The sequence below is a fragment of the Lynx canadensis genome, chromosome E2, assembly GCF_007474595.2.
Source record: "Lynx canadensis isolate LIC74 chromosome E2, mLynCan4.pri.v2, whole genome shotgun sequence".
NCBI classification, from domain to species: Eukaryota; Metazoa; Chordata; class Mammalia; order Carnivora; family Felidae; genus Lynx; species Lynx canadensis.
Window position 1 is genome coordinate 11806434 of NC_044317.1, and position 13368 is coordinate 11819801.

The following is a 13368-nucleotide window of genomic DNA, read 5'->3' on the forward strand; positions in this document are numbered from 1 at the left end:
GAGTATGAAGCCTGCTTGGGATTCTCTCCCTCTCTCTTTGCCCCCCCCCCCACTCGAGCTCTGTCTCTCTTAAACATTTAAAAAAATAAACAATTTGGTGATTGTATTAGGCAGAGTTCAACTATTCAACCAGAGATACAGAATCAGTACATATAGTGATTAATTGCAAGGAATTGGTTTATGTGACTGTAGAGACTCACTAAGCAATTCCAAAACTCATAGTATGGGCTGAACTCTTGAGCATGGGCCAAGCATCTATCAACAGGAAGAATGTTTTTGTTTTTGTTTTCTTTTAAAGTTTCTTTATTTCTGAGAGAGAGAGGGAGAGAGAGCATGAGCAGGGGAGGAGCAGAGAGAGGGAGACACAGAATCCAAAGCAGGCTCCAGGATCTGAGCTGTCAGCACAGAGCCTGATGCGGGGCTCAAACTCACAAACTGCAACATCATGACCCGCGCCGAAGTAGGATGCTTAACTGACTGAGCCACCCAGGTGCCCCAGGAAGAATGTCTTTGAAGGGAAGCCTCCACTCTGACCTTTTGGCCCTTCAGTTGAATGACTTAGGTTCAGCCAGATTATATAGGAAAATCTCCCTTAAAGTCAAGTGATTGTGGACTTCAAACACATCTACAAAATATGAATACAGAAACACCTAGATGAGTGAAAAACTAAGTTCTGTAGCTTAGCTGACACTTAAAAGTCACCATCTCAGGCTACACCTTGCCTAGCTATAAACCATACACCTCTCCTAGAACCATAAATGATTTCCAAATTTAAAAAATTACAACAAAGTGCAATTTCTGCCTAATACGGCACAACTATCCTGATTACAATAGAAACAAGCTAATCCTTTCTCCAAAAAAAGATGCAACACCCTTGGGTGATGTGCATCCTTCTTTTTTGATGCTCCTTAAATATGATGATGTAAAGTTAACTATTATTGGGACGCCTGACTAGCTCAGCTGGTAGAGCTTGCCACTCTTTATCTCAGGGTCCTGAGTTCAGACCCCATGTTGGGCGTGGAGCCTACTTAAAATAATTATAAAGTTAACTATTATTAAAGCACCTTATACTGGATCATTAGGGAATAACTGTGAGAAGAATACAAAAAAATATTTTAATATATGTACAAATTCATAGCAAAATTCTCATAACTAGTATGTCCTCACTTCTGCAAATGGTCCAAGATAGTAGCTATTTTCTTCCATTGCCAATTCAAATTTCCTTTGACCTCAGCAACACACCTCACATGGTGTCGATTCTTTGCCTGGTCAGGTGACCTGAAGTACTAACTTCTGTATCATTTGGTCTCAACCAGAGAAAGAGGATCAGTAGCATTCTGAACTCACAGGAAACTAGTGAAATTATACATACATGTGTGTGCACATGTATATATACATATGTACAAATAAAGACATTTGTTATAAAGAATTGGCTTATAGAACTGTGGCCTTTGGATAGGCAAGAATGAGATTTCTGGGGGGTGGCTGGGTGGCTCAGTCATTTAAGCATCTGACTCGGTTTCAGCTCAGGCCATGATCTCATGGTTCATGGTGACAGCGCAGGGCCTGCTTGGGATTCTTTCCCTCTCTATCTCAAGAAAAATAAACTTAAAAAACGTATAGGGGAGCCTGGGTGGCTCAATCAGTTAAGCATCTAACTTCGGCTCAGGTCATGATCTTATGGTTTGTGAGTTCAAGCCCCACGTCGGGCTCTGTACTGACAGTTCAGAGCCTGGAGCCAGCTTTGGATGCTGTGTGTGTGTCTCTCTCTCTGCCCCTCCCTTGCTTGCACTGTCTCTCTTCCTCAAAAATAAACATTAAAAAAAAGATGAAAAATATAGGGGTGCCTAGGTGGCTCAGTCAGTTAAGCATCTAACTTAACCAGTTCGTGAGTTCAAGCCCCACATCAGGCTCCGCACTCACAGTGCGGAGCCTGCTTGGGATTCTCTCTCTCCCTTTCTCTCTGCCTCTCCCGAACTTGTACTTTCTCTCTCTCTCACAATAAATAAATAAACTTAAAAAAAAAAAAAAGAAAAAGAAAAGAAAAAGGAAAAGAAAAAAGGGTGCCTGGGTGACTCAGTCAGTTACACATCCAAATTCAGCTCAGGTCACGATCTTACGGTTACTGAGTTCAGGCCTCGCACTGGTCTCTGTGCTGACAGCTCAGAGCCTGGAGCCTGCTTCGGATTCTGTCTCCCCCTCTCTCTGCCCCTCCCCAGTTCATGCGCTGTCTCTCTCTCTAAAAAATAAACAATTAAAAATTATTTTCAATAAATAAAAAATATATATAATGTAGGTAGATCTTTCCAAAATTATAAATAATATCAAGCCAAAATTAAAAAGCATGAGTACAACATGGAGAACATAATGTTTTAAATATATAAATGCATATATGTATTGCATATATATATATATAAATTGCATAGTGTATGTACACTAGAGAGCACAGATTCTAAGACATATTTGGAAAGATATTAGGGTATCTTTAAAGTTTTAAAACTGCCTGGTAGAATCTGTACTTCCTCTTAATCTGATTACTTCAAGTTTCTTTCTAAAATAACAATAATGAAGGGATTAGATAGAAAGGTATATAAGAAATGGGTGGGGCACACTTGATGTTGATAAGCCTGTGGTGTTCCAGAGCTGCTCAGTTGCCCAGTGACCTCCACGGAGTCCAGGTACCTCTTCCCAAGATGGGTTTGAACAGCACTGCGAGTGGCAAATTTTCATCTGCATTTTGCTCTCTTCTTCAGTAATGCCATGTGCTTTATTTCCCAGAGTTTATAAAAGTTAAATCACAATCATAATTAGAGGGACAGATGGTTGGAACAGGAGCTATTTTGCATTGATAAGTTGTTAGAGGATTGATGGGTGCTTTAAAATTGGAGATTGGAATTTTGCATTTAAAGTAACAGCCAGGAGTCCCACAAGTAGGTTGTCAAAAGTTTCAAAGTTGACATTGTAAATGGAGAAAAGCATATATATGGAACACCTACCTTTAAAATGTATGGGGCACCTGGTTCTCCTCTTTTTTTTTTTTTTTTTTTTTTTTTTTTTTAAGAGAGAGAGAGAGAGAGAGAGAAAGCATGAGGGAGGGGGCAGCCAGGGAGATAGAGAATCCCAAGCAAGCTCCTCACTGACAGCACAGAGCCCAATGTGAGTCTCATTATCAAGAACTAGGACTCAATCTAACTGTGAAATCATAATCTGAGTCAAAATCAAGAGTCAGACACTTGCAGTGCTCGGGAAGCTCAGCTGGTTAAGCATCTGACTCTCGATTTCGGCTCAGGTCATGATCTCATGGTTTGTGAGTTTGAGCCCTGAGTTGGGTGCCATACTGATAGTGTGGCACCTGCTTCGGATTCTCTCCCCACCCCCACCCCCACACCCACCACAACTCTCTCTCTCAAAATGAATCAACTTTTAAAAAAATTTTTAAAAATATATAGAATCATTGATGAACCTACAGGCTTTCATCCTAGAAAAACATATGACATATGTTCACACAGAGTTTTTAATCCATAAACATATCCTTCGTACTCCTCTTCCCATTTTCTCTTGACCAGGCAGACTACAAAAAGAAACCTGGCAAGGCAAGACTGTTTACAACCAGAGTCAAAAGGATATCCTCCAAGGGGGGCCTGGGTGGCTCAGTTGGTTAAGCCTCCAACTTCTGCTCAGGTCATGATCTCACAGTTCATGAGTTTGAGCCTCACATCGGGCTCTGTGCTGACAACTCAGAGCCTGGAGCCTGTTTCAGATTCTGTGTCTCCCTCTCTCTCTGCCCCTGCCCTCCCAACCCCCGCTTGCACCCTGTCTCTCTGTCAACAACAGATAATAAAACATTTTTTAAAAATGTTTAATGAAAATAAAAAAGGATAACCTCCAAGCATCGTTTGAACAAAACCCTTATGCTGATAAAGCTACCAGGAAACAATGGGGCAAGGAAATTGGCATTCCAGAGTGTAAAATTCACATAAGCATTAGGTTTCTATTTCATGATCTGTCAGATTCCAGGTAAAGAGAAATGCTGGGATCAAGACTCTCAGGTAATTCTTTGATGTCAGGTATGTTACTCAGAAGATTTTTATTGTTGTATACTAAAAGCAAGAACTGTGTATCTTTCACCAATTGTGGAAATACCGACTGGGTATATTCACTGACAGGAGAAGAATATACTGGTTCAGGATCTCCCAATGGGAGATACATCAATTTTTGAGATTTAGGCAATTTAGGAAATTAGGACACTATAATAATATGGTATCATTAAGTATTGATACATACTGGGGCACCTGGCTGGCTCAGTCACTAGAACATGTAACTCTTGATTTCAGGGTTGTGAGTTCAAGCCCTACACTGGGATAGTGATTAAAACATTCCATGCTCATGGGTTGGAAGAATAAATATTGTCAAAATGTCAATACTACCCAAAGCATTCAATGCAATCCCAATCAAAATTGCACCAGCATTTTTCTCGAAGCTAGAACAAGCAATCCTAAAATTCATATGGAACCACAAAAGGCCCCGAATAGCCAAAGTAATTTTGAAGAAGAAGACCAAAGAAGGAGGCATCACAATCCCAGAATTTAGCCTTTACTACAAAGCTGTAATCATCAAGACAGCATGGCACTGACACAAAAAAACACATAGACCAATGGAATATAATAGAAACCCCAGAACTAGACCCACAAAAGTATGGCCAACTAATCTCTGACAAAGCAGGAAAGTATATCCAATGGAAAAAAGACAGTCTCTTTAACAAACGGTGTTGGCATAACTGGACAGCAGCATGCAGAAGGATGAAACTAGACCACTTTCTCACACCACTCACAAAAATAAACTCAAAATGGATAAAGGACCTGAATGTGAGACAGGAAACCATCAAAACCCTAGAGGAGAAAGCAGGAAAAGACCTCTCTGACTTCAGCCGTAGCAATCTCTTACTCGACACATGCCCAAAGGCAAGGGAATTAAAAGCAAAAATGAATTACTGGGACCTTATGAAGATAAAAAGCTTCTGCACAGCAAAGGAAACAACCAACAAAACTAAAAGGCAACCAACGGAATGGGAAAAGATATTTGCAAATGACATATCAGACAAAGGGCTAGTATCCAAAATCTATAAAGAGCTCACCAAACTCCACACCTGAAAAACAAATAACCCAGTGAAGAAATGGGCAGAAAACATGAATAGACACTTCTCTCTAAAGAAGACATCCAGATGGCCAACAGGGCCTGTTGGCACATGAAAAGATGCTCAACGTCGCTCCTTATCAGGGAAATACAAATCAAAACCACACTCAGATATCACCTCACGCCAGTCAGAGTGGCCAAAATGAACAAATCAGGAGACTATAGATGCTGGAGAGGATGTGGAGAAACGGGAACCCTCTTGCACTGTTGGTGGGAACGCAAATTGGTGCAGCCACTCTGGAAAACAGCGTGGAGGTTCCTCAAAACATTAAAAATAGACCTACCCTATGACCCAGCAATAGCACTGCTAGGAATTTACCCAAGGGATACAGGAGTACTGATGCATAGGGGCACTTGTACCTCAATGTTTATAGCAGCACTCTCAACAAGAGCCAAATTATGGAAAGAGCCTAAATGTCCATCAACTGATGAATGGATAAAGAAGTTGTGGTTTATATACACAATGGAGTACTAGATGGCAATGAGAAAGAATGAAATATGGCCCTTTGTAGCAACATGGATGGAACTGGACAGTGTGATGCTGAGTGAAATAAGCCATACAGAGAAAGACAGATACCATATGTTTTCATTCTTATGTGGATCCTGAGAAACTTAACAGAAACCCATGGGGGAGGGGAAGGGAAAAAAAAAAAAAAAAAGAGGTTAGAGTGGGAGAGAGCCAAAGCAGAAGAGACTCTTAAAAACTGAGAACAAACTGAGGGTTGATGGGGGGTGGGAGGGAGGGGAGGGTGGGTGATAGGTATTGAGGAGGGCACCTTTTGGGATGAGCACTGGGTGTTGTATGGAAACCAATTTGACAATAAATTTCATATATTGAAAAAATAAATAAAAATAAAAAATCTTGGGGCGCCTGGGTGGCGCAGTCGGTTAAGCGTCCGACTTCAGCCAGGTCACGATCTCGCGGTCCGGGAGTTCGAGCCCCGTGTCAGGCTCTGGGCTGATGGCTCAGAGCCTGGAGCCTGTTTCCGATTCTGTGTCTCCCTCTCTCTCTGCCCCTCCCCCGTTCATGCTCTGTCTCTCTCTGTCCCCAAAATAAATAAACGTTGAAAAAAAAAATTAAAAAAAATAAAAATAAAAAATAAAAAATCTTTAAAAAAATAAAATAAAATAAAATAAAATAAAAATCTTTGGGGCAGCTGGGTGGCTCAGTTGGCTAAGTGTCCAACGTGAGAAAGGTCATGATCTCACGGCTTGTGGGATCGAACTCCATGTCAGGCTCTGCATTGACAGCACAGAGCCTGCTTGGGATTCTCTCTCTCTCCCTCTCTCTGCTCCTCCTCCACTCGCATTTTCTCTCTCAAAAATAAATCTTTAAAAAAATTAAAAAACAAAAATCTTAAAAAAATGTTCTGATATATCCTGCAGAATGATGATTAATACGTAATTATGAGGAAACTGTGGGGCAAGAACTCACATAAATTCCCAATTTTCAGGCTAGGTTTTTTTAAACACCTGAAATGTGATTTTCACACATACATATGAAGTAGAGGTCTGGGTCAGACGGTTGGGCATCTGACTTTGGCTCAGGTCATGATTTCAAGGTTCATGAGTTCGAGCCCCACATTGGCCTCTGTGCTGACAGCTCAGAGCCTGGAGCCTGCTTTGAATCTGTGTCTCCCTCTCGCTCTACCCCTCCCCTGCTCATACTGTTTCTCAAAACTAAAAAAGGAACAGGGTGCCTGTGTGGCGCAGTTGATAAAGCATCTGACTCTTGATCTCAGCTCAAGTCATGATCTCAATGTCTGTGAGTTTGAACCCCACATCAGGCTCTGTGCTTGGAATTCTCCCTCCTTCTCTCTGCCCCTCCCCAGCTTGTGCTCGCTCTTTCTCAAAATAAACAAACTTAAAAATAATTTAATTAAAAAAATTTTAAGTATATGAAAATCCCATATTGTATTATTTTGAATGGTACTGATGTAAAAATTAAACTAAGTTGGATTTCTTCGATAGCTGTAAACAATTATACCAAACAGCATTTAAAACAATGAAGATCAATAAAAGTGTGCTTTTAGAAGAAAATTATGAGTTCCTAGTTTTGTGTTTGCACAGAGCCTCCAATAAGCCATTGGCTAGAAGGTCCTCAGTCTGAGGGGATGCTGGAGAGAAATGTTTTACTCTTCTTCATGCATTAGTTCTGGGTGTGAAGAGATAGCTTATTCAATTCCCAGTAATAAAAGTACATACTATGGGACTATCTGGTGATGTGCTTAAGGCTTACCTGCAAATATTCTCATTTAGAAAACAGATAACCTTTTAGCACAATGCCTGGATAAGAGAGTGATTTGTTAAATATTGGTTGTCATTAATACCCTAATTCCTATTGCAAATTATCAAAATAAAACAATTAGAAAGTACACTGCAAATCTGACTCCAATAATGAGGAAACAAAGAAAGAGTTCAAATGGTTATATTAGTGAGAAGAGTTTCACAGCAAGGTGTACTGGGTCCTAGAAGTCTCCTTACTTATTGCTGATTATGGGATAAGAGGGAATGTGGATGAATGTTAGTACAGCTCTTGGACCATGGCTAATTTACTCCCCATCTAAAGAAATTCTTTTCACAATCAATTCCGTATGTATTATATATAATAAAATGGTATTTCTTCTGTGTTTATTACATAAAATAAAATGGTACTTCTTATGAAGAGATGATAGGGCCCAAGAAAAGACATCCACACATAGAAGACATGTTATGAGAGAGAGATGGGAGGAGGGAAAGGGAGAAAAAGAAATATCGATCTCCTTTGATAGAACAGTGTCTCTTCAATCAGGGAATTTTACTTGGGATACCATGAGGATGACCATAAAAGAAATGCTGTCTTGAATTGTATGCTCATAATAACTCCTAGGATAATACATCACTTTTTTTTTATGGATATTATCCCAATGGCAGTTGATCAAATCAATTTCATTTAATTGCCTTGCCTTGATACTTGGAACAACACAGATTGAGTTACATGACTTCAACATCTTCTCCCACTTAGATTTGACTTAAAAACCTCAGATCCAAACAAAGACAATTGGAATTTGGATGCTCCTTAAGATGAAACCCAGGAACAAAATCAGCTGCCTCGGTCTCAAGGTAAGAATCCACTGGTCCAAATGGGTTTCTTCAGTGGATCCCAGAGAAAGTGAAAAAGGCTCTGCATGTTGTGCCCATATTCTCGACAAAAAAATCATTATCTTAGGAGGCATTTACAGCTTGTTCTGGGCACCCTAGCGTCAGAAATAAAAGCATGGCCCCACAGCTGGGTGCGACAGGCAGGTTCTTAGCACACAAGGCTCTGGGCCTTTTGTCTTGCTGCTCTAAGCAGGGTGGCATCCTGTTCTGTCAACCTCAGGGATTCAGGGGGAGTGTCAGCATTATCTTCCTAGGTTCAAGTTTTCAGTTCAAATATGAGAACTGTCCTAAAAGACACCTTCTGTTCCATGTTCTCTTTTAGAATACTTACCAAAAGCAGCCAGAGAAGACTGGACATCCATCACAAGACCTCAATCACATATCCTACTTCAAGCTTTTGAGAGGAACCAATTCCCTGATATTACAACCAGGAAAAAACTGGCTAAAATAACAGACATTCAGGAATCAAGAATTCAAGTAAGTTCTGTCTATGGCACCAAATATGTTCTACCTGTAAGTGATGTTATATTTCCCTCTGATGGGCTGCTGAAAAACTGACCTGAGATTATCACAATCATCATGGGTAACAGTGTGGATTGGTAAACATCTAGCATTGCAAGTCAGATTCCTGCAAAATGAAGAATTCGGTCAGTGTGATAACCATTTAGAATCTCCAGCAGCAAAAATGGGGGGAAATATGAAAGTTAATACTATCTATTTGGGGAATACCCTGTCAGGTTTTCTACAGCTTGACACTGCTTGGTCATTTTGGTCCAGATAATTCCTTTCTTATGAGGTTGTCCTGCGCCTAATCAGTATTTTTAAGCATTCCTGGCCTCAACCAAATACCCTACCTACCCCTCCACCAACTTGTGACAGCTTCAAAAATCTACAGACTTAGTCCAATGTCCTCCAGTTGAAAGAAAAAAATCACTCTCACTGGGTACCTTCTAAAATTATGAGGACAGTGGTTTAGTGTATGTTAAATGCTCATGACTAGGAAACACATTCATAGGTTTACCAGTACAGTGTGTTAATTAATCCTTGATCAGATTTATTTATAACCACGTATATAAGATTGGGATTCTTATACACATGTTGGCAAAGAGATAAATGTCAACCTGGTCAAGAAAACTTATTTGCTGATCCAATGTTGAAATTAAAGGGAAGAATCTAAAGCATATGCCTTTTCAACCAGTTTCAATCCACCTATAGTTGATTGCTAAGTGTGTTAGGACCTCAATTTTTGTGTTTGTATGTGTATACACACATTCATATGTACACATATATACATACACACTATACACAGGAATCAGAGTAATTAATGACATATATATGCAATAGTTCTATTTCACATGAAACACACCCACACACACCCCATCCTGATAATGGGGCCTGTATTAATAGCCCCTTTGCTTTACATAGTATGAGAAACCGAGCCAGAATCACTTGTCTTATGACACTGTCTTTTTCTTCACATAGATGTGGTTTCAGAATTAAAGATCTCTATACCCAAGGCAGAGAAGTGAGTCCATGAATTCCTTGGCAGACAGCCCAAATGCAAGACCAGGTCTGACAGCTCAGCACCACCAAATTGATCTGCCCACTTTCCCAGGCAGGTCTCATCATTTTGCTTCCTCCCATTTTTTCCGTAGGAACCAAACATTTCTACCTGCTCCTCTCCCATCCCAGGAGTCCTCTGTCTCTTGTGTGAACCAAGGACCAAGCGTCATGATGGTACAGCCCATAAAGACTATGCAGAGAGAATTCTCTACTCTCCTCGGAATTACCGGCCAATACCATCAACTCTGCGAGTCTCAGATACTCAGGCTCCTTTCCGGCCGCCAAAGCAAGAAAAGTGCCAGAATCACAAAGAATAGAAGCACACAGGAGTACTACAGTTGAAGGACTACTCTCAGCCTCATCCTAAGCACCAAAACCACCAACTGCAGGATCTGGGGCAGGAGACATATATTCTGCAATGGTGGGATGAAATCTGCCAGACTCTGATTGCAAAGTGGGATCCTCGAGGAGGGACACACTGAGACACTCATCTGCAGCACAGTCAACTGGACAACCATCTCATTCCCTTGGCCAACTCACCAGCAATGTGCAGAAACCTCAAACCTTTATGTCAACTGTTATCCACAGATTTTCAGGAACAGGTACCTTTTCTGAGTCCTGGCCCACAATAAAAGGACCCTCCAGGACCCCAACTGTGATTCAGTGAAGATGCTTTTCAGGCTGTGTTCCATATGCTACAAAGCTTACCAAGGCCTGAGATTCCAGAAAAAGAAGTCATTCTCAGAACCTGGTCCAGACCTCTCTTCTTCTGACGCAAATCAGTGCAATTTAAAGGACAGTGGATAATGAAGTCATCCTGTTTGGGACAAGATTAATGCAAGAGGAAGGAGAAACCACTTGGAAACACAAAAGGCAGTTTTAACTGTTTTGTGGGCAGTGGTTATCTTCTATATTCACTTCACTGAATAAAGAAAGGATGGTTTCTAAGCTGCATACAGCCTCTGGAAGCACCACAGGCCAGTAGACAGGTCTGCTGAATCCTTCTGAACAAAAGCATTTCACTAACAAACATGACCTGCTCTCTAATCACCATGTCTACCAATCTGGAATTTGCATGAACTATAACCATACCCAAGCAAGAACATATCTACGTGCTGACACATTAGCACTCCTTTGCTTCCTAGCAAGATGGGAAAGCCAGCTTGAAATTAGTTTGTCATGCAGAAAATCAAAGGACAGTGTATTTCCTGATAATGTGAATTCATAAAAGTGAGCTTTTCCCCAAAGCTCTGAGGGTTTCAACTGGGAACCAGAAACTATCCCACTATCTACCAATAAGAGAACGATTAAATGAATTACATTAAATCCACAATACTGAGTATTCTTCATTTATATTGTTTTTCCTTTGACTACTTAAAACATTAGAAAAAAAAAAAATCACAATGAAAATACAGTAGCAACACCATACAACCACTTAGTCTAACATGTTAATCTAAAACTGGGATAAAATTTTCAGTCTTCTCTCTTCTTCTGAAATGATAATACATCTCAAAGTAGATTTTGGTGTTTGAAGATGTATGTGGATTTACCTTAGTGCTATAAAAACATCTTTGAATTTTATCAATTTGCATTGTTTGAACCAACTCAAAAGGTTAGGTCCAGGTTTGATGAGAACAGTGATTAACATTCCACTCCTGGATGGATCTTCTTATTCCTGGAGAAGGTGACTAGAATTTGTACAAGTTTTTAGCAAACTCTTATTTGGGTATTCACCTTCCCTTTCATGTCACATTCTCAGGGAAGGTTACACAAACTGCAACCCAAGAAAAATAGACTTTGAATGATTTAAGTTAACCCAGTCAATTTCATTTAGGAAGAGTTAGGAAGGGGCATGTGCCAAATTTCTGGCCAATGAGAAATCAAGGGGCTTCCAAGAAAGATTGCACCCAACTTTTGACCATGAAGGAAGCAGCCTAGAAGACAAGCCAGGGACAGCAGAACAGAAAAATAGAGAGAATCCTGAAGGTAACTACCTCAGGACTTCCTATACATATAAGATATAAATCCCCTTTTTATTTCCCTTATTGTTTCAAGTCCTTTAGATGAAGTTTTCTGTTACAAGCAATTAAATACAACTTACAGGTATAGGCAGAGGGGGCATATAATCCAGCACACAGCATTAGACCAAAACAAGAGAAAAGCTCAACAATCCAAGTGTCAGCTTAAACTTTTAAAATGCAACCATACCTGCTTAAAGGGATACGGAACAAAGGAAAACCGAATACCAGGAGCAGAGCCCACTGCTGCAGTTTGCAAAGAGGAGACAGAAAGAAATGTTTCTGCCACTAATGAAGGTGTACAAGTTATTTAAGACCTAGAGAATTTGAAAAGCTCAACTGTGGGGTTAGCGGAAAATAGTGAGGAAGGCATCTAACTCAAGAGCTAAAATGAGTAACAAATGATGTTTCCCAGAGCACAAGCCTCAAGAAGTCAAGGAAAGAAAACCCAAAGAATAAGAATCTGGCAGATTAAAGGAGAGGTATCCTAACTTTAGGAATTGAACAGCTGGTCTATGGAGCAGATGCAGCCATAGCTCAATGCCATTAGCCATTAAGATCCAACTCATTTTCCTTGCTTAGATTTGTGCTCCCAAAAATACTTGATAATTTATTTCCCCACATATTATCTCCCAGCCTAAAAAGTAAAACACCAGATAAATGACAAAAACAGATATTTGGAAGTTACTGGTTTATAATGAGTACTTTAGTTTAAGTATCTTTTCAGAGTCTAGATATAATGAATCAGACCCTTTTGCACATGGTTTGACAAAACAAATTTCTAGGCTTGTAAAGCTGTACAAACTTTACTAAGGTATAAACATCCCAAATGACATCTCCGTTTCACACACGAAGTATTGATTTTCAACCACTCTAGAGTCATACCTGATTGGACGACACATTTTAAACAAATACCTACCACCCAACCCTTCCCAATATCCACTTAAAAGTTACTCCTGGAGTGAGCTAGGTACTCCTGGGAATAGTTTTATCCTTTCAACATACTCAAGGGCAAAGTGAAGCATTTTGATTTAGAATGGGTTCCTCCAGAAGCAGACTCTAAGAATTCGTGTTTAACTGAGGATTCCACGATGCATTTTATTAGGAAAGTGCAGATGTGAAACCACAGAAGGAAGCCTATGCAGAGTGCGTTCATAAACAACTACCACTCTGGGCAACCATGCTGGTTTCTACTGGGGACCTTTAAAAGATGGTATGGAACCCATTATCTCACTCAAGGGGTGCGTCTCAAATATTCAGTTGTGTCATTTCTCTGGACAGCAAGGAAGCTGGATATGCATCCTCTAATTCTCATCCGCCATCAGCCGAAAGCCACTCCCAGCAGCTTAAGAAGGTGCTTGCGGGGCGCCTGGGTGGCTCAGTCGGTTGGGTGGCCGACTTCGGCTCAGGTCATGATCTTGCGGTCCGTGAGTTCTAGCCCCGCATAAGGCTC

The 13368-nt window shown here is 40.4% G+C and overlaps 1 protein-coding gene across 1 annotated transcript; it reads left to right on the plus strand.

Moving 5' to 3' along the window:
• The first annotated feature begins 2693 nt into the window (after positions 1–2693).
• On the plus strand, positions 2694–10379 carry DUXB (double homeobox B). Its single transcript, XM_030299244.1, is given in 7 exon segments — positions 2694–2697; positions 3567–3653; positions 3891–3965; positions 8257–8295; positions 8657–8811; positions 9817–9894; positions 9990–10379. Coding segments are annotated over 7 exon segments (828 nt in total).
• The last annotated feature ends 2989 nt before the right edge of the window (positions 10380–13368 follow it).